Source organism: Herpailurus yagouaroundi, unplaced genomic scaffold (assembly GCF_014898765.1).
Source record: "Herpailurus yagouaroundi ecotype Mexico unplaced genomic scaffold, PumYag 490, whole genome shotgun sequence".
Taxonomy (NCBI): domain Eukaryota; kingdom Metazoa; phylum Chordata; class Mammalia; order Carnivora; family Felidae; genus Herpailurus; species Herpailurus yagouaroundi.
In genome coordinates, this window is record NW_024412707.1 from 659581 (window position 1) to 680481 (window position 20901).

A 20901-nucleotide genomic window follows, 5' to 3' on the forward strand; every position below is an offset into this window, starting at 1 on the left:
TGCCAGGGTTGCATACGCCACACACAGACCTGCTCAGAGCCACCGTGTGACCCCAAAAAATGGGCTGCAGGGAAGGCCAAGGTCCAGTGAGGACTTCTTTCAGCCCTGTCTCCTCCACCAGGCCTTCCTCCTATGACACCTGCCTGGGATAACAGGCAGTTGGTGCCTTCCTTTCTTCCTTGCAGACATCAGGGACACTACCTACTTGTGCTACCTTGCTGTCTGTTACACATACTGAATTATGACGTGAGCCTCAGACTGAGCTTGATCCCCCTTTCCACACTTGGTGGCCTCCCTACAGGCACCACCGTGGTGTGTGCAGAAGGGAGAGGAGGGGCGGGGAGACCAGGAAGTGCAGTGAGGACGCCATAACCCTCTGATACCAGGGAAAGGTCCTGAGCTGCTTGCTCTGGAGAAGGCAAAATACGTTTTAATGATTTCTGTGGCCCCAAGGGCAACTGTGTGAGCCTGGCAAGGGATGGCGGGGCTGTCATACAAAGTAGGCAGCCAGGGCTGACATCTTGTCCTTTGGCCGCCTGGCACTGGGCTTCACTGTGGGCCGACGGCCCCGGGCCCGCCCCCGGCCCTGCCTCCTTCCTGGCCCGCCACGGTGCATGGGGTGGCAGGAGGCCGCATGCTTCAGCTCCACTAGCTCTTGGAAGATGGGGTCGCAGAAGACGCAGCCCGTGTGCTGTGTCTCATCACCTGGGAGCGGGGACTTGGCCTTGTTGAAGTCCACAGCCAGCAGGGCAGCCTCACAGGTGCTGCAGGTGTCGGCGGACACCCGCACGCGGTAGGCGTTCTCGAAGCAGTGCGCCACCACATTGCACTTGTTGCAGGCCACCTTCCACTTGGGGCCTGAGGTGGGGTCCAGCACCAGCACGCCGCTCTCGCATTCCACGCACTGGCCGATGCCCAGCATGCTAAGCGAGTGCTGGCAGGTGGGGTGTGTGCACTCATTGCAGCCCATGCCTGGTGGGGAGGGGGCAGCCCATGATGCACACCAACCCCCACCCTGTGCTGTGTCCCCCCCCACCCCAACCCCCCCTGCTGCCACCTCCCAGAGGGTCTTCCCCTAGGGCCTCATGGTCCAGATCTGTCGTCCCAGCAAAAAGTGTTCCTTGATCACCCTGGGTCTGGATTCCCCCACTGCCCTTGCCCCTGCTTCTCTGCTTATCTAAAACCTCCTCAACCTGTGAGTGTCACTCCTCCTCCCCCCATCATTTCCAGAAGGCCTTCCTGGTGGCCTCCGGCCAGGTCCATTCCCCCTCTTCACTTTGCTTCCACAGCCAATTCCCATCAGTTCCATGTGGCTCCTGTGCTGCTGGGTCACACGGAGCCACTGGCTGCCCTGAAAGATGCTGGAGGGCAGGGAAGGGCCTCAGTAACCCTAGTAGCCCAAATGCAGGCTGTCCCTGCCTCACAGGTGAGGCTTGAGTCAGGAAGGGTGAATTGAGACCCCTGAGGGTTCCCTAGACCCCTTGATGAACGTGGGTAGATGCCTCTTGCTGTACCTCATTCCTGTCTGTAGCATGGGGTGAACACGCTGGGCCCTGTACCTCCTCTAGACTCTTGGCTCAGTGCTGTTGGTGCCTCCCACTACCCACCCCTACCCATGCACATGTGTCTCCTTTCCCCAGTAATGACTGTGAGGATAGAGAACGGAGGTAGACGCTGACTGAGGGTGCACCCCTTGCCAGGTGGGGCCCCCCAACCTGCTGCATCACTCAACTCAACCTAGCCCAGGAGAGGGCACGGCATGCCTACTGCCCAGATCCCGAGTGAGTGGATTACAGTTGCCCTCTCAATTATGACCGGGACAGAGAGTGGCAGACTGGCTGGCTCCGCCTCAGCAGTGCCCAAGTACACCTCAGGTCTCCTGTACCTGAGCTGGTGAGTCCAGCCATAGCGTGGGGGCAGGGCAGGGGCTGGACAGGCACCACAGACACCCAGGGGGGACGGGGCAGCCTGTCTTGGGAGGGAGCGATTGAGGCCAAGAGACGGGGCACTCACCTTTCTTCATGTCTCGGAAGGGCGGGTGATTGGCGCAATAGGGGCACAGTGGGTAGCTCTTGCCCCTAGAGCCTGAGGACCACAGGACCAGCTCGAAGTCATCCAGTGGGCACCGGAGCTCCTTGTAGAGCTTGATGGTGCCATTCTGGGGGAGGGTGTAGGTCTCATCGCAGTGGGAGCAGTGCAGGCGGCTGGGCTTGGCCTGCAGAAACACCAGGGAAGATGCTCAGGGTCACTGAGGCCACCCTGCTCTCTGGCCTGCCCTCACTCTCCTAATACAGAAGTAACAGGTGACATGTAGTATATAATGTATATAACATGATACATAAGACACAATATGCAGCACTGTAATGTGTATGTAGTACATAATATATGATACACACAGAAAATCTAACGTGTATACAAAATACATAATGTGTTACGTATGTCACACACGTAGAATACATTATGTTTACATATTACTTATGTATTATGTATGCATAACACATAATACATATGTATACTTATGTACACAACAGAAACATACGTAGTAATATATGTGCAATATGTAATACATAATATGTAACCCATAACACACAATGCATAATGTGTAACACACGGAATACGCATATAATGTGTAACTTATAACATGTAACACAATACATAATGCATAATGTGTAGCATGTTGCCAGGCAAGGACCTCTCAGGCAAGGACCCATAGCCATGAGTCTCAGGACACCTGCTCCAGGCATGGAGAAAGGTAGTTCTAGAACCCCTGCATGTGTATTAATGCCCAGGATAGCAAATAATTTGTTAGGAAAAAATGGACAATGTGTTTAAGAGCCCCCACAGCTCACATGTTCCTGGGGTCAAGGGGAAACTGGGTGTCTGTTGGCAAGGCTGCAGTAGGCCTCTCATTCTTGTGTGGCAGCCAGAACAATGATTTCTTTATGACTAAGGATAAGGCAGAGGTCTACAGAGGTGACAGGACTTGCCCAGGTCTGTACACAAGGGTGCTGTAGGCCAGATGGGGTGGTCACAGCCCTTCACCCTCATTTACCTGAATGTACTTCATGAACCGGTGGCACTTCCCACAGCGGGAGAGGGGCTTGCCCGTGGCCGCCAGGGGTGAAAAAGACACCTCCATCAGTTCGTCCATGCCTGAAAGCAAGCAGCGCAGGGAAGAGTCACATCCTCCTAGCCTCCGGCAGCCTGCCTCAGACACGTGCACGGAGGGGGAGGCCACAGCAAGCATCTGAGTAAATGCGTCTCTATCCCTGAGGGTGCTAGGGTAACAGGAACAGCAGGGCTGCGGCCTCATGTCTCACATGAGCTGGGTGCCTCGTGTGTGGTGTTAAGATGTGTGCTCTTGGGTCAACTGAGTGACTCACTCGGTTAAGTGTCCAGCTCTTGGTTTCGGCTCAGGTCATGATCTCAATAGTTTGTGGTTTTGAGCCCTGCGTCGGGCTCTGCGCTGACAACGTGGAACCAGCTTAGGATTCTTTCTCCCTGTCTCTCTGCCCCTCCCCTGCTCGTGCTTTCTCTCTCAAAAATAACTTATTAAAAAATATCTTATTAAAACACAACTTATTAAAAAATACTATTAAAAAAAAAAGCCCGCTCTTTAACCCCAACGATGGTCCAGCAATGAGATGTTATTGCCCTGTCCTCCCAAAGGAGCCCCGGAGCCCGGAGCCCAAATCTGGACCCTGGTCCTACACGGCTGGGGCAGCCCTGGCCCAGGGGCCTCTGGCACAGGGGTAGGGAAGAGGTGGGCTCACCGGCGATGGAGTCCACGAAGTAGTGGAACTTCCTCTTGAAGACATCCAGGGTGTGGCCCAGGACTTGGCGGTAGTCAGCTTTGCCCTGGGCGATCAGGTTCAGCTGCTTCTCGACTGCACTGCGGATGGTGGGGAGCACCAGCTCTGCATCTGCAAGTAGGGGAGTGCTGCTGTGAGCACTTGCACTGGGGAGCTGTGGCTGCCCCCACCAGCTCAGGCTGCAGTCTTGTGGTCCTACGCCTTTCCTGATCTCCTACCCGGAAAATCCAGTGTCGAGTGGCCAGGGGCATCCTGTCTCCAAGACTGTGTCACAGTTCCTGGAAGTCCTCAGGCCAGGTCTGTGCCCTGCCATCTCCCCTAAGACCCTTGGAACCTCTCTGGGACAGAGCAAAGAGCTCTGCAAGGAGGACCCAGACCCCATCCGAAGCTGGTCTGTGGGGAAAAGCCCCTCGAGCCTCCTCTCTTGGATCCTTTGCACTTGTCCATTCATCCATCCACCACACAGAGACCCTGCTGGAGCACGTCCGGGGCCGGGCGGGGGGGTGGGGGGTGACAATGTAGCACTGTTCCAGTGGGAGTTGACCTGCCACAGGGCCATGGCCTGTCAGAGGCTAGGGGCTGATGAATGCAGAGCTGCAGCCCAGGCCAAAGTCAGGGAGCAACAGCCAGCCAGACTCATCAATCTCTTTTCTTTTTTAAAAGTTTTTTGAATGTTTATTCATTTTTGAGAGAGAGAGAGAGAGAGAGAGAGAGAGAGAGAGAGAGAGTGTATAAGCACGGTAGGGGCAGAGAGAAGAAGCAGGCTCCAGGCTCTGAGCTGTCAGCATAGAGTCCGACATGGGAACCGTGAGATCATGACCTGAGCTGAAGTCTGACACTCAACCGGCTGAGCCACCCAGGTGCCCCACAGACTCACCAATCTTGTAGTAGCCATGCACCAGGACGATGCCAAGGTTGGTGGGTTTGAGTCGGCGCCCGCTCTCCACAGTGACGTAGTTGCGCTGGCAGATGTTGTTGATGTGCACGGGGATGCTGGCGTCTGTCCCTGAAACACATAGCAACACATACCAAGTGTTCCATAGCAGGCTCCCCATCAGACCGTAGGCTCCACCTTTGCTCCCACTCACCATGGGGACCCTGGTTCTCAGCCCCCTCACCTCTGTTTTTGGCTAGCACTGTGCTGGACACCACACCATGTGTTTTGAGAATGGTCTTGTGAATCCAAAAATGGCCCTCCCAGCGCCGGGCGCTTAATTTCCCTCTACAAACAACAGAGGCTCATGGAGGTTAAGGAACTCTGCCAAGGTCATGGGAGCTCAGTCTGCCTGCCCCTCACATTTGGTAAATGCGACCTCCTTGACCTCTCCCTGCCTCAATTCTGAGACATCTACCCCTTCTAGAAACAGGGCTCAAGACCCCTGAACACGGAGGAACTCCCATGCTCGCTGCCAAATCGTCCCCTCTGAAACCTGCTTAGAACTGCCCACTTTCCAGCTCCCAGGTCCCTTGTGATTAGTTTCCAGGATGGCACCTCCCCTAGAGACTTCAGGGTCACCTGGCGCTGCCAGATGCTGCCTTTACTGCTCCCCCATGCTGAGGAGCCTCCTCAGATGGTGCTTAGAGGCTATGGAGGCCATTGAGGTACCGCACTGGAAGGACAATGCTGGGATTAGGATCTGAGCCCCAGCACGCTCCCCGCTGTGCCCACTGCATTCTTGCCACTGCCGGAGCAGCAGCCCTTGCCAGTTCCTTTTCACACAGCCCTGGGGGCTCCCGGTTAACAGGGCTGCCCAGGGCCGCTGTCTTGTTCAGAAGGTCACAGGAGCCCTTTTCACGGGCTCATTTTGGTTATGGGATCTGGGCTGCTGTCCAGTATGTGGCTGCAGGGAGCCATGGATGTCTTGTCAATGGGGAAGGACAGAGGATGCTGGGGGAGCAGCACCCACACACCACTGTCACCAAACCCAGGTGAGACGTTCCCTGACAGTCACCTGTCACAACTGTTAGTGACAGAACAAGACTCAGGCACAGCACCCTGGATTGTTCTGGCCCTCCAGAGCTGGGTCAGCTGGTGCAGCACATCAAACAACAGGCAGTTCCCATTAGAGTGAACATTGCCTGGGGAGCTGGCCACACCCTGGGCTGCAGTTACTAGGTGCTGGGCACGGAAGAGTCACTGAGCAGGTCTGGACCTGCTCCTGGGATGGAAACCCTCAGGCCCGGGGCCTGGGTGGGCAGGAGGGTGGGTGCACCCACCAATGCCGTGCTTCTCCATGAGTGTGATGAGCTCGGCCTCTGTCAGGTAGTCGGGTGGGTTCGTCTGCTTCTCCAGCATCTTTATTTCACTCACAGCAAAAGTGTCGCCCCTCTGGCAGGTGGGCAGGCTCTCCTCCAGAGGCACACTCTGCCAGGGCATGATCTCCGTGAAGCCTGGAGGGAGAGGGTGCTGCCACTTAGGGTCCCGTCCCAGGCAGCCCAGGCCCAAGACCCTGGGCCTCCCTCCCCAGGTTCAATGGAGAATGTTCCGTCTGTCTGTGGAGGTGAGGGAGGAGCCAGTCTGGCCCTGCAGTTTTACCTGGAGAGATGACGGTCTTCCCTGTGCAGGTGAAGTGCTCAGGACCAATACGGAAGGAAATGGTGCTCTGAAGGTACTTGCAGTCGTAGCTAACTGTGGCAATGAAATGTCTGGTGATGTACTCATAGAGCCGCCACGCCTCACTGCCTGCAGCAGGCAAGGAAGTTGGTTACTGTCCAGAAGCTCTGGCTCTAAAGACCCCCCAACACTCTCATTCAGACAGCAGGGCCCTGGCCATCAGCACAGAATGGCAGGGCTGGCCTGCACTGAAGCTGGAGAGAGGAGTAGGAAGTGCGCAGGAAGGGAAAGTGAGTATCCTGTGCTGTGGTGGTTCCTACACAGTTACAGCTCCGACCTCTGCTTCCAGGTGGGACTGCTCTTCAGGGCCTGGTATGTTCTTAGTTGGTGACTGCAAGCTTGGGTGGTGCACAGTGGCTCCTGTCTCTACCTGCACGGTTCTCCCTTTCCCTGCCTCCTCCCAGTACACAGGCCCCCACACTGCCTTGGTCGGGTGGGAAGCAGGAGGCACACCCAGTGGTTGAGCCCCAGCACTCCCTGTCTTGGTCCCATCCTGTCCCCTCCTTGCCCATCTGCCTCACCCTCCTGCCTCCTACGAGCAGCCACCTGCACCTGCACTCAGGCATACCACCCCACACCTGCTGCCACCACTTCTCTTCTGTCTTGCCCCATGGTAACAGAACACAACCTTCAGGTGACCCTCTGTGCCACAGCTGGGGGCAGGTGGGGGAGGGAGCCCCCACACTGCCAACGGGGCCTGACACTGTCCTAAGGTGCCACATGACTATAGCTTCCCACCCAGAAACTTGGTGTGTGAGTGTTGGGGGGAGTGACTGATACCTAATTCAGCCTCTGTGGCAGACCTCATGGGGGTAATGGGGGGATGGTCACCAGCATCATGGCCTTTCCGTGGGTGGTTGATACCTTCTGTTAACAACCGCTTCACCTGAGGGAGAAAAAACAAAGCAGTGAGTCTGGGCATAGCTAACTTCCCACAGGGAGGAGTCAGCACTAGTTCTGGGTTTGGCCAAAGTGCCTGGGAACAAGGGTGTGCGGTGGCTCTGCTCACCGTGTCGGCCCAGTAGGGGTGGTTGGCCTGCTGCCGCAGAGGGCCCTTCAGGTCAAAGTTCTCAGGGTAGTGGGTGGTCTCAGTCCGCGGGTAGCTGATGTAGCCTTGCGTGTAGAGCCGCTCGGCAGTCTGCATGGCATGTTGTGGCCCCATGCCTGTGAGGGATGGGAGGCTCAGTGGGCCAGAATGTTGGGGATGGCCAGGTCCCTGCTAATGGGCCTGGGCACTCAGCCTCCCCATCAAAGGCGGCCAGGGCCTCCTGGCAGGTGGAGGTGGTTCTGAGTGGGCACAGCTAGAGCACAGAGCTGCTGGCCAGGCCACCGTGCCCATACAGCTTTACCTGAGGCCGAGGTCCTGAACCTGTAAAGGTGGGCCCAGGACAGGGATGCTCCACAGTGTCACCCTCATAACACTAGTGGCTATGCTGATTAAATGTGGCCTGCAAAGTGCTGCTCTCTCACATTCTGGCCATGGAGTGCAACTGTGCCTCAGCATCTGCTAATGTCCCACTATGACTGCAGAATTAGCACACACCCCCTGTTCTGAGCTCCGTGGGTGTTTCTGTCCTCGTGGGACTCCAGGACTACTGAGGGAGGGCAGCAGAGGCTGCCACTCAGCTATTAGCCACTCAATGTCATCACTGCCCTCCGAGGATCCCTGAAGATGCTGTTCTGAGGACACTGGCCAAGGTTTCCCCAGGCTGCAGAGGCACCAGTGCCTTGAGGCCAACAGCTGTCAGAGACAGCCAACTTTCCAGTCAAAACCCCTTCTTCCTCCTGGGGCAACAAGGCTCAGAGACATTACATCAACACTGGTCACACTGGCCCCTGCAGGACATTAGCCTGGGGCATTAACCTCCCACCCCTGGCCTCTCTCCCTACACCAGGAAAGCTTCTTTGGGGTGCTAAAGTCAGGACATCTCTCTTGGGTAGTGGCAGTCATTACCACTGTTGCTGTTACAATACACCATTACAATAATTTAATCCTTTTAGAAAAATCAGCCCTGAGAGATGGTCACAATGGCTGCTGTTTTCTTGTGAGAAAACCAAGGCTCCAGGACAAGAAAGAAAGTAGACAAGCTGACACTGGACCAGAGTTTGGGTCCAGGGCTGGAATTCCATCGTCTAATGCCTCTGAGGGGACTCCACTGTGCCAGTGATACACAGGCCTGCCCTATAGGTGGTCTCTGACCATGGCCTGCCATGTGTTTGGCCCTGGCAGCAGCTGCATGGATGTTCAATAATATGGTCTATTTTCCCCACATAAGTCCAAAGGGGCTGTTGCATATTAACCGATAATCTTCCAAAATGGAATCCTCTCTCGTGTTTGTCAGTTTGTTATTACTTATTTCCACTCTGGAAATGAAATCCGCATGAGGCATAGATTCCCACTAAGCCTCGAATGACACTGCAGGTGAGCTGTGGCTTGACATAGGTGAGCATGAGGCACTCAGCACAGGTGCACACAATGGGGGTGTGGGGGGGGGGGGGGGGGGAGGGGGCCACTCAGCACAAGTGCGCATGAAGGGAGCGTGAGAGTCAGCATCACCCTGGAAGCCCAGGCATTGCACCAGGGCTGAATGGCTCACCGCATGCCTGCTCCAAGCCCTTCGGGGGCTTTAGAGGAATGCCCCTACATACCCAGAGAAGAGCTAGCTACTCGCAGCATCTCCACAGTGTTCAGGGCAAGGGGCCTCTGCTTGGCCTTCTCTTTCCGGCTTGTGGCCTCCACCTAGAAGACAGAACAGATTCCGGGATTTGGGGTAGTGGGGAAAAGAGGCCATAATAGAGAATCAGGAGGTATGGGCAAAGGGTCTGGTTTCGTTCATTTGGTCTCCCTGCTTCTCAATTTCACTTATCACAGTGGTCTCACGACTTGAATATTTATTTAGGCCAAGGAAGGGAAAAAGAAAGAAAATTCTTTCCAAGAGAACTTTCTAGGGAAAGAGAAAGCTTGGAGAAACAGGGAAGAGCCAAGAGAAAGGGCTGCAAATTCAAACTCCTACGGGAGCCAGTGGCAGCCAGGCCATGGGGATGGCAGGTGAGGGCTGGAGCAGACCACGGAGTGCAGGCCTGTCTCAGGGGCAGTCAGCTGCCCTCACTGCACCTGAGTGCTTCCACCAGGGCCTACCAGTATTGCTACATCTTCCAGTTCATCAGCAAAAGCTGCAAATCAGGACTTTCATGCGAAATCTCATGACTTTCAAATGTTGGTGACCATTTGAAACGTTTATAAACGTGAGGCAGTTTAGATAAAATACTAGGCAGCTTCCAACTCTGGGCAGAACAGTTGTTAGAAAAGAGGACTCTGTCTTGCTTGGGACAAAAACAATCCAAACTCAACTCCAATGCCTCGTCTCTCCCAATCCCATGGAGACATGGCCAAGGCAGTGCCTTCTGAATTCCAGACAGACCAATGTGGGGGGTTAATTTGGGACAAAATGGGTACATGCTTCAGTGGAGGCTTGGGATCACTAGGGTCGAGATCTGGAGATGATGGCAGTGAGTCTCTTGAGGAACATGGTCAAGGATAAAAGCATGAGGCAGCTTTGGAGGAAGTTTTAGAAGCCTGAGTCAACTGCATGGGTGAGCAGAGAGCACCCAAGGAAGGCTGGAAAAGGGCAAGAGAAGGTGATTGAAGGAGGCCAGGCTGTGCCTCCATGACTCTGGTAGCTGTTACTGCTGTGGACCTCTGTAATGGTGGCAGAACTACCTCCATCCCAGGTAGGCAGCCCCTTGCCAGGTGGTGTCACCCTTTTCCTAAAGGTCAAGCACATGTCCCTCAAATTCATAAAAACCCTGAGTAGGAAACACAGCACCATAAAGGCCATGAAAGCTGACTGAGGTTGGGATCTCATGTTAGCTGTGTGACCTTGGGCAGGTTCACTGATGTGCACACAGGTCCCTCCAGAGTTGTTAGCATTTAGAGATCACAGAAAGGGGACATCTGTGTGAAATGGAATCCTGACAAAAGGGGATAATGCCTGTGGGGCCTGGCAGGTCATGGGCATGGGGCGGTGCCCGGAACAGGGTAGGTATGTGGCACACTGGTTACTGCAAGCAGTTCTGTAACCTTTCTTCTTTCCAAAAGATGTCTGTGTTTCAAAGAGGGACAGAAAGATGGGACCCTAGGCCACAAGCTACTCTTCTGGCCAGAGGCTTCCAAGGTCTACTCCCAGCCAGAGCGAACATGACAGATGTGGGTGGGGCAGGCCCACCTGGGCTTCCTTCTCCAGCTTTGTCATGTTTAAAAACATCTGTGCGATTTCCCGGTCAAACACTCGCACTCGGTCCCAGTCCAAAAGAAGAGATCTGTCTTTATCGGCATTAACCTGGAGGAAAAAGTATAAAAGGACAAAACAAGAGAGAAAAAATCCAGGTAAGCCCACTGCCAGGAGTGAAAATCAAGAGAGATGAAGCTGGTCCTTGCCTGGGAGCAAAATGATCCCAGCCCTAAGGTCTCACAGTCATACCTGTACAGGTGTGCAGGTGTACAGATATGTAGGCTGAGACCCAGCCCCATCCCAAGGGAAGACTGCTCTGACTCCAGGCTTCTGCCCCGAGACCAGGCAGGTGGGAGGGGAGCCGAAAGTCAAGGCTGTGTCCTTAAGGAGTGTTAGAAACTCTGCCTCGAATGCCATCCCTGCCCACTAGGTGCAGTTGGTCCATGGGCCCCTAGTCCTACATCAACCAGACCAGCTCTGTATTATGTTTTAAACCTTATAAGAAGCTCACATGGAGAATTTTATTTGGAGAAAGGGTTCTAAGACTTTAAAAAATTTGAAAGTCAGTGGCCTATAGCCCTCAGTCCAGTCCTTGGACCTGACCATCACAGCTGATGGCCCTAGGGGTGACCCTGCCCCACACTGCCAAAGTGGAGTTCATTCCTGCTTACCCAAATTCAATGCATCCAGGCCTAACCTTATCCTGCCTCTCTATGAAGGCTGGGGTCTCTTCCCTGGACACCCCACAGACCACTCTCTGGCCTCTCTCCTCTGTGCCCTTGGCCTCAGGCCCTTGCATGGCTATGATGATGATGGAAAACTCTCAGAGTCCACAGCCCAAACCTGGAAAGACCCAGTGTGCATAGGGAAAGGAAATCAAACCTTGGCCTGTAGCACCCAGTAGGTCTCTGGTTTGAAGGACTGGATTTTATCGTGTCTCTCCACACAGAAGCCCAGGGTAGGGGTTTGACATGGTCCAAAGGAGATAAGGGAGCTGTCTAGATTGCCATATTTTCCCTGGAAGTATTTAGTCTGAAACCTATAAGGAGGAGGGGGCAGAGAAAGATATTACGGTTATGTATTCACTCCAGACACCATTGTTAACCACCCATGTGAATCCAGCATGGGGCTACTAGTGAGTGCAGGGAGGGGACCAAGGTGGCTTCCCTGCTCAGAAGACAGGGGACAGGGTGAGGTCATGCTCAGCATGGGGGCTGGGAAGGGTGTGTGCAGGCAGAGAGGAATCATGTGTGTGCACACGTGACACAAAACGCAAGAGAGAAGAGCAGAGGTTCCACCTATCCCAGGTCTGGGAAGCCCTTCTACTATATTCTATCCCCTCCACCCTCTCCTGAAGACCCACACAGTGTAGACAAACACTCTGCTTATCAAGTAGTGGCCTGTGTGGTCTCATCAGCTAGACAGTTCTTCAGGGGTTTTAGGATGTGGATGTTGGCCTAGTGCTAACCAGGTCCTGGGGTGGCAAACAGGGACCAGAAAGACAGGGGCTCTGGCTAAAGGGAGGGCAGCCAGCACCTGGTGAACGCGCAGCCGATGCGCAGGTCCAGCTCCTGCCGGGCATCCACCGACAGCGCCTCGTTATGGTCGGGCTCGCCCAGGCGGGCCATGGCGGCGCAGATGTCCGTGTCCGTGATGGAGCTGAATCTGGCCCGGAACACCGTCTTTTCGCCACCGTGGGTTGGATTCATGATGGGCAGCACGGCATCCAGTACCTGGGAGAGGCAGCCCAGCTGTAACCCACCACTGAGGTCTTTACCTCCTGCTCCACATTTTGCCTGTGAGGCCCGGGGCTGACCCTCAATGTGTGTGACTCCTGCCAGACCCTCCTCTGTCTCCTTCCCTGTACAGAAGTCTCAGTCTCTCCACAGAACTCCTGCTACATGGCTGCTCTTCCACCCACTGACAAATCTGTTCAAACATCCCCCTTTTTACTACCACCCTTTCTCTCATCCTCTGCTCTCATCCCCGCCCAACCAGCAAATGCTATTGCCATGGGTGCAAGGGAGCTCAGTCACCAAGTCCATCCCACTTGACCCACTTCCCTTCTTTCTAGAGGGCAGAGTGCCAGGAGGGGTAGGTGGAACTTTTGAGAGACTGGAGAAAAGCCAGGGAAGGAAAACAGAGATGAGGTGGAAAAGGCAAATGACAGGAGGGGTAAGGGCGCAGGGGACCCCCATGGTATGGGGCTTAAGAGTGGCAGGGTGGGGGCGGTGGCCCTCTTAGGGCTAAAGCACAGCGGGGGCTTGGAGCCAGACTCACTAAGAAGGCTGTGCTGTGGGAGGGGAGTCACACTGGAGCCTGGCCATGCAGCTTCTTTACAGGGAAGAGGTGCCTTTGTTTCTGAGGGGAGAGAGCCTGGTGAGCTTCCACTCCGCGATGCAAAGGCCCCCCAGGGGATGAGCAGCCCTGCAGGGGAGGGGCCAGGAGAGGAGTGCCTGGGAAGGGACATAGCGTGTTTCCTGAGGGTGCTGCGCTGGAACTTGGGGTGCCCTGAGCACCCTCTGCCATGCGGGAAGCATTTCCTGAGCCCCAGGGTGTGCCAGGCACCAGGTGAGAGCTGGGGACACAGAGGCAGGAGGGTGAGCCTCACTAGGGGACACCTCCAGCCAGGACCAGCGTGGGGGCACCACAGCCATAGATGAGGCAGGCACCTGCTTCCCTGCAGGGAGGGTGGAGACAGGAGGTGGGAGGGTATCTTGGGTGGGGAGAGGACAGTGAAGGCTGGAGGTGAGAAAAGGAGTGAGGAATGTTGCTGAGTGTCAACCAGCCTTGGCCAAAGGTCCCTGAAAGGTGCCCAGTGGCCAGGATGCTGGAAACCAACCCTCTCCTTGAGGCAGCTTGATTGGGAAACTCCCATCCACCCAGAAAATTCTGCCCTTTCTGTTTGCTCTCACAGTGAGCCCCAGCAGAGGAAGTAACACTCCTTCACCCTTGGTAGAGTCCCTGCATTTGAAAGTGTCTATGGAATTTTCAAAATAGAGGAGGAAAAAAGGCTATTTCTAAGGCAACATGGCTGATTCCCCACTGCAGCCCCAGAACGGGATGACTGCAAGTGAGGTCGGTGGGAAGGTTGGCAGTGAGGACCTCAGTGGGCACCCCTCTTACCTCAAAGCAGATGTTCTCCCCTTCCTTGTCACAGTCCAGCCACAGCACGATGTAGTCGCAGCCTTTGCCTTCCACCTGCCACATAGCACACAGCGACTGGCACCTCCACAGCCCAGCCCTTCAATGCCCACCCATGGTGCTCCCGCCTGGCCCCTGAGCCCCAAGTAGGAGGGCCAGTGCCGAGTGGGACCCAGGCTGAGCAGAGGAGCTGGCTGACTTAGGCTGCCTTAGCCACTTATAGAACTTAGCTTAGAACTTAGTTTTTTGGGCACAAAAAGTCATTAATGCAATGCTGCACAGAAAAAGGGCTGCAATAAGACTAAATGTTAATAGTGGTTGTCTTAGTGGGATCATAAATGATTTATTCTTCCTTCTACTTTTTAATATTTTCCATGTGTATGCATTTGTTTTAAAATTAGAAAAACCACCACCAGTGCCAAACAATCTAAAAAACAGAATTTCTGCTCCCCAGGGCTGAATGACAGGGCTGTCCAGGAGGGCTAGCAGGGGGCGCTCTCAGAAAGGGTTGCAAGGCCAGCCCAGGCATCCAGCAAAGGCCGCCAGGTTCAAAAAAGGGGGAAGGATTCAGGAGGCCTCCTGCAGTGCAGGGGTGGCCCCCCCCCCCCCCCCCGGGTGCCTGTGCTCTTGCACGCCCCACACACCTGCAGGAACTTCACCATGTTCAGCTTGGGGTTAGCTTCCTTCTTCTCTGTTGGGGCTTGGCTGAACAGCTCTGCAGGGTCCACCTTGTCCCACTTGTTGTACTTTCCTACAAACCACAGCCACAGTGACATCTGAATCACACTTCCTGGCTCACAGGGCTTGACCTCTCCAATCGTCATAACCTCAGGAGGATGGTGGTGGTCTCGCCTCAAAAACGGGGAAAAGGAGGCTTGGAGAACACTTTACCCAGGGCAATCCCACAATTGGAGGCAGCGCTGGGCCTTTGTTCCCCTAGGCTGCTGAGGTGACACCACACCTTGGCCACCCACAGGAGCCACCACTGGGCCAGGCTGCTGCTGCTCCAACCTCACTTCAGCACAGGCCCTGTGGCTGGAAGTGCCATTCCTGGGCTGGCTCACTTTGCCAGACCACTGAACTATACCACTCATACCTCTGTCTTCTCTTCCAGCCTGAATTTTTGTAACTCTCCCCCTACCTGGCACTGACAGGTGCTCAGGTGATCCCTGTGGGGAATCAATCTTTTGGGCCTCTTATCTGGTACATCCACCTACTTCTCTATTCAGGGCTCAGTGCTTGCATGCTTAGCCCTCCAGCTTTCTTTTAGTCTCCATTTTGTGTAGCCTGGGAGAATAGGGTCAGATAGAGTCAAGTTAAATTTTTTTTTATATGTTTTTATTTACTTTTGAGAAAGAGACAGAGTATGAACAGGGGAGGGTCAGAGAGAGAGAGAGAGAGAGAGAGAGAGAGTGAGCGAGAGGGAGAATCTCAAGCAGGCTCCAGGCTCTGAGGTGTCAGCACAGAGCCTGATGTGTGGCTCAAACTCATGAACCACAGATCAAGACCTGAGCCGGTCAGATGCTTAACTGACTGAGCCACCCAGGTGCCTCAAGTCAAGTTTAAATCCTAGCTCCCCAACTGCCAGCTGGTGATAAAACTCAGTCCAAATGCTTGGCGACACAACTGAATTGATGTCATTGTTGTCACTGAGCAATAGGAAGGAGACCTTGCTGTGTGCTAAGCTCTTTACCTTCACTGTCACACTTAGTCCTCAAACAATCCTGGGAAGTGGATGGCACTGTTGTAAGACCCACTTCACATCTGTGGAACAGAAACTTGTAGAAGCCCCAGTCCCAGCCGACTCTTTGTCAACCACAGGGCCCTGCACCTAGCTCTGTTGGGTACTAATGCTGGCTCTTCCAAGGTGACACAACAATGATACAAGGATGACAATGACAGCCACTGAATGACCACTGGACAATAGTCACACTCAGCAGGAACCACCTCCCAAATGCCTGCAGAGGCCAGGCCCCCTAAGGTGGGCATTCTCTGCCTCCAGGAAGCACAGGAAGGAGCATAGGGCGTGCAGTGACTAAGGGGTGCCTCTGGGATGGGGACCCAGGGGCACTGAGCTCCAAAGCCAGGGTTCTGGGCATGTCACCCAGAGACCCTGTGTCAACCCTCCACAATCTGCTGGCCTTAGGACTCACAGGTTCTGCACAAACTCCTTGCCTGGAGTCCTCCCCTGGCTCCAAAAAGACCCAGGGGAGCACTTCGCAGGGCTTCCCTTAGCAGGGTGGAGAGTGAGCAGGGGCATGGGGGGCTTACCCAGGAAATCCAAGGTCATCACATGACCACAGACAGATGTCATCTTGAAGCGGACGGGCTGGCCAGCGAAAGTCCCTGTGTACTCGTGCACTGAGCATGTTCCGTTCAGCCCTTTGCGTGAGGACATGTTTCCTACAGGGCAGAAGTGCAGTGACGGCTGCTCCAGCAAGCCACAACTGCTGTGGAGGCCCCAGGCCCTGGTGTTGCCTCTCGGAGGGCCAGAGTACCCCTTCCCCAGACTGGTCAGTGATGATGTTCTCTGGGCCACTGCAGGTAACGGAGTGCTGAGAGGTCATGGATCTCACGGAAAACACCGCTGCTGACCAACCAGTATGGTGTGCTCTCAATGCAGAGCCCTGTGTCTCTGAAGGCCAGGAGCACCCTCTCTGAACACTCTTAAGAGCAGACACTCTTGGGCCCTTTCTCTGCATTTCAGCCTCATTTCTTTCAAACTTTACTCAAAGGTATCCAGGGACTCATTATCAAATTCCACGATATTCTCATGCTCCCCTCGGACATGTCTCAGCTCTCCCCTCCCTTCTGGAGGGATGCTAGCCCACTGTCCTAGCCAAGGGGAGGTCATGGTGGACATCTGCAATTTCTGGGTACCCAGCATGCAAACACCCTTCCTTTCTGGAGGGAATTCAGAGATGGGAGGGGAAGTAGCACCCCACCAACTATCCCAGTGGCCAGAGTTAGGGTAAGGAACATATGTTCCCTTTCTTAGTGTCCTGGTGTCTCAGGAGGACCGCAGCCAAGGGTCAGCCTAGTGGCTACTCTTGAGTGACATAAGCACACAGGCTGCAGCTGTAGCAGTCATGGGTTGAGGGTCCAGTGGCAAGGGTCCTGTGGTGACGATGTCCACGGCATGGCCTCAGACTTAGACTGGGGTCTCAGACTGGGGTCAAATTTAGACTAGGGTGGGGTCTTGGCTCTGTCTTCTTCCTTCCGATGAATTCTCTTTCTGGGTAAGTTACCAGGGCTGGTTGCTGTTTATGACCAACAACATGAGAGGCACAGTACTTTGACAGCAGCCTGCCTGGTGTTATGCTGTGAAGTGTGCCTGTACCTTTTTGGAGTCCCAGCCCTGGCTCATACCAGGTGCGGCAGTAAATGCATCCCCCAGTGACTGATACCAAGGTGCCTCGTTAGCACTTGCTATCTTGAACCAAGTCAACTCCAGAGAGCTGGAAAAAGAAAGAAATGACCACGCTCATAGATTCCAACCCCCCCCACCGCGTTGGTCTTCCCTACCTCGAGAGAGGATTTTAGCAATAGACTGGGCCAAGGATGGCTTTTCTGCAACCATGAGCACGGTCCTCATCTTGTCTTAAAGCTGCCAAGGGCTTTGGCCCTTCCCACTCCAGTTTCAGAGAGATGGCAATGAAGTTCAGAAATTGCTCTGCTCTTCTTTTTGGCTCAACACTGCTGTCAGCGCTGACTCCTGAAGAGAAGAAAAGACACGTAGAAAATAATAATGCTTCTAATGGAATCTATACCCCTTAGAAGGAAATTCACTTTAAAAAACAAAAAACAGGGGTGCCTGGGTGGCTCAGTCGGTCAAGTGCCTGACTCTTGGTCTCAGCTCAGGTCTTGATCTCAGGGTCATAAGTCAAGGTCGTTGGGCTCTGCACTGGGCACAAAACCTACTTAAAAACAACAACAACAACAACAACCAAAACACAGGGGTGCCTGGCTGGCTTAGTTGGTAGAGCATGTGACTCTTGATCTCGAGGTCATGAGTTCGAGCCCCCTGTTGGGCATAGTTTAATTAAAAAACAAATAAATAAGCAAAAAGAAACCTGAGGTAAGAAAAAGAAGTTAGGGAAACTTGAAGACACTGAACAAATCAGGGCAATGGAATTGGCTCGGAGATGACCTTGGGGATTTAGGTTCCTTTGGGAGACAGTGACATGGCTCCATGACCTCAGGTCTGTCTTGTCCCCAGATCCATGCTACGAAGGCTTCGGGGCCTTTGGACCTGGGCTGATGGGCTGGAATAGGGCAGATGGCCCTCCTCCCAGGCCATGGTTCTGTTTACTCCTCAGGGCTGAGGGCAGCACCTCCACCTCAGCTGAGCATCAGGATGCCCTGGGACATTTTATAAAATGCAGATGCCCAGGCCACATTCTTCAGGTCTTTCTGATCCACAGCTGGGTGCTGGGCCTGAGATCCACTGGCCAGGGAATCCAGTCCCCAGAACTTAATAGCCCCTTGCAATGGGCTCCAATCTACCTTCCTGCCTGCCCCACACAACCTCTAGCATTGCAGACCGTGCTTTTGGCCAATTAAATTGGACACCACTGTCTAAAGAAAAACATATTCTTAAGCCTCTGTTCCCTTGCTTGGAATGTACTACCAAGGCTGGAGAATGCAGCCTGGCCGTGTAACGGCTGGGCTCTAGTGCTAACTCTAAAGAGCTCTTCTAACACCCATAACAGTATGAGTCATTTCCTGCTGTCCCCAGTCCATTACAATGGACTGTGCACTGTGCCACAGTTAGTTACTGCCTCATCTCCCTGCCAGCACAGGAGCAGCCTGAGGTCTAGATCACTGCTGGCAACTTTAATAGCTAGTTCCATGACTGATACAGGACATCTAATACCTGCTGGCTAAATAAAAGAAACATGGGCCCTTTCTGTCTTTTTTTTAAGCTTATTTACTTATTTTGAGAGAGAGAGAGAGAGAGCACATGCGCGCACAGGGGAGGGGCAGGGAGGGAGAGAATCCCAAGCAGGCTCCATCCTGTCAGCTCAGAGCCCAACGTGGGGCTCGAACTTACCAACTGTGAGATCATGACCTGAACCAAAATCAAGAGTCGAATGCTTAACTGACTGAGCCACCCAGGTGCCCCTGTCTTTTTGATCGTTATAGATATGGCCTTGACATTGACAAGTATGGCACTGTATTAAAAAAAACAAAACACCAAAACGTGTCTTCTACTGAGACAACTGAGCCACCTTCTGGGAGGAAAATTAAAGCTAGACTTCTACTTTATAATTTCCACCAAAACATAGTCTAGATCTAGCAGAAATTTAAGCAAAAAGATGAAACTAGAAAAATACTAGAAGAAAACAACTTTGGTATGAAAGATACCTAAGGATTTCAGAAGCTCAGAAGCACACCTCTTCACGTTTAATATCATTTGAGGGGAGCCTGGGTGGCGCAGTCGGTTAAGCGTCCGACTTCAGCCAGGTCACCATCTCGCGGTCCGTGAGTTCGAGCCCCGCGTCGGGCTCTGGGCTGACGGCTCGGAGCCTGGAGCCTGTTTCCGATTCTGTGTCTCCCTCTCTCTCTGCCCCTCCCCCGTTCATGCTCTGTCTCTCTCTGTCCCAAAAATAAATAAACGTTGAAAAAAAAAATTTATAAAATCATTTGATTTCCTTTCCTGTGAATGGTCTATTCATATTTTTTATCCTTTTTCACCCTAGCTGGATTGCTGTTTTCTTATTTTTAGGAACTGTTAATATAATGAGGAAGTTAGCTCTTTGTAGTAGGAGGGCCAGCAACACCCTACACGGCAAATTAGAGGTAAAATGTTTACTGTTTACTCTAACAGTAAGTAGTAGACACTAAGCAAATACTGATTGAATAAATGGCTGCATGTATGAAACAATAATTTTACCTGCAAAGTGAATAATAAAAATACTTTTAGATGTCTAAATTTTAGAAATTTATTTTTTAATTTTAGTTTTATTGTTTTTTTGAAAAATTTTCAATGTTTATTTTTGAGAGAGAGAGAGACAGAATGCAAGCAGGGGAGGGGCAGAGAGAGAGGGGGACACAGAATCCAAAGCAGGCCCCAGGCTCTGAGCTGTCAGCACAGAGCCTGACCCGGGGCCTGAACTCACGAATTGCAAGATCATAACCAGAGCTGAAGTTGGAGGCTTAACCACCTGAGCCACCCAGGCACCCCTTAGATGTCTAAGTTTTAAAAACGGACTTTAAATCTGTATGAGTATTACAAGCACTTCTCACTGTTCTTTTTTCCTATGGTGTCAGTTTCTAGAAGTTTCATATTTCTACTATTCCTCTTCACACCTAAGGATCCTAAATACCTTTTCAGTAAATAATTAACAGATTCTTCTCTAAAGATCCCTTTAGAGAGAGGGCACCTGGGTGGCTCAGTTGGGTAAGCATCTGAGTCTTGATCTCTGCTCACATGATCTCATGGTTCGTGAGATCTCACTGTCAGCACAGAGCCTGCTTGGGATTCTCTCTGTCTTTGCCTCTCCCCTGCTCATGCTCTCTCTCTCAAAATAAATAAATAAATAAAAACTTAAAAAAAAAAAAAAAAGATCACTTTAGAGAAAAATGTTTTACCCTAGCATCTGCAAAGGGATTACCTCATTCATCCATGGCTAGACAACTGGATGGTGCCCACAAAGGGCCGTCAGCATCTGTTCTGATTTCTGGTCACCCGTCCACAGGACAGACTAGTTGTTACTCCCCACTAATACGTGTTGGTCTTTGGTAGTAGTGGCTCTAAAGAAACACACGTTCTAGTTCAACAGTTTATATTTCAGTTCTGCATGAGTACTTTGTGGAAAAAATATGACTTCCTTTAAGGATTCAGAATCATAGAATCCTGGGAAAGGGACCTTGGTGATGATCTGGTACAACCGTCTCAAGGAAGAACAAACTAAGACTCAGAGAAAGGGATTTTCCAAAGGTTACCTGGGAAATTTGAATTGGGGCTGAAACTCATGCTTCCTTACTTCCAGCCGGGTACCTTTTTTTTTTTTTTTTTTTTAAAAATTTTTTTTTCAACGTTTTTTTTTTTTTGGGGAAGGAGGGGGCAGAAGCATGAACTGGGGGGGGGGCGGGG

At 52.9% G+C, this 20901-nt stretch overlaps 1 protein-coding gene and 1 non-coding gene across 4 annotated transcripts in view; one reads left to right on the plus strand and one right to left on the minus strand.

Annotated features, from left to right (window-relative positions):
- Positions 1–408: 408 nt before the first annotated feature.
- TOP3B (DNA topoisomerase III beta) overlaps positions 409–20901 on the minus strand; it is a 22431-nt gene continuing 1938 nt past the window's right edge. The window contains exons 2-19 of one of the 3 annotated variants that reach the window (XM_040464700.1): positions 17328–17517; positions 17172–17260; positions 16074–16205; positions 14447–14553; positions 13785–13859; positions 12195–12391; positions 11541–11697; positions 10653–10766; positions 9076–9166; positions 7436–7590; positions 7207–7312; positions 6349–6495; positions 6030–6203; positions 4690–4818; positions 3774–3923; positions 3053–3153; positions 2014–2215; positions 409–972 (exon numbers count right to left, since the gene is read on the minus strand). In XM_040464700.1, coding sequence (XP_040320634.1) covers positions 491–972; positions 2014–2215; positions 3053–3153; positions 3774–3923; positions 4690–4818; positions 6030–6203; positions 6349–6495; positions 7207–7312; positions 7436–7590; positions 9076–9166; positions 10653–10766; positions 11541–11697; positions 12195–12391; positions 13785–13859; positions 14447–14553; positions 16074–16200 — 2514 coding nt within the window. In that variant the 5' untranslated portion in view covers positions 16201–16205; positions 17172–17260; positions 17328–17517 and the 3' untranslated portion in view covers positions 409–490. The remainder of the gene's footprint in view (positions 973–2013; positions 2216–3052; positions 3154–3773; positions 3924–4689; positions 4819–6029; positions 6204–6348; positions 6496–7206; positions 7313–7435; positions 7591–9075; positions 9167–10652; positions 10767–11540; positions 11698–12194; positions 12392–13784; positions 13860–14446; positions 14554–16073; positions 16206–17171; positions 17261–17327; positions 17518–20901) is intronic. The other 2 variants (XM_040464699.1, XM_040464701.1) reach the window with 2 other exon arrangements.
- Positions 17764–17836, plus strand: TRNAK-CUU (transfer RNA lysine (anticodon CUU)). Its single transcript has one exon. It is a non-coding gene; the product is annotated as a tRNA-Lys (tRNA).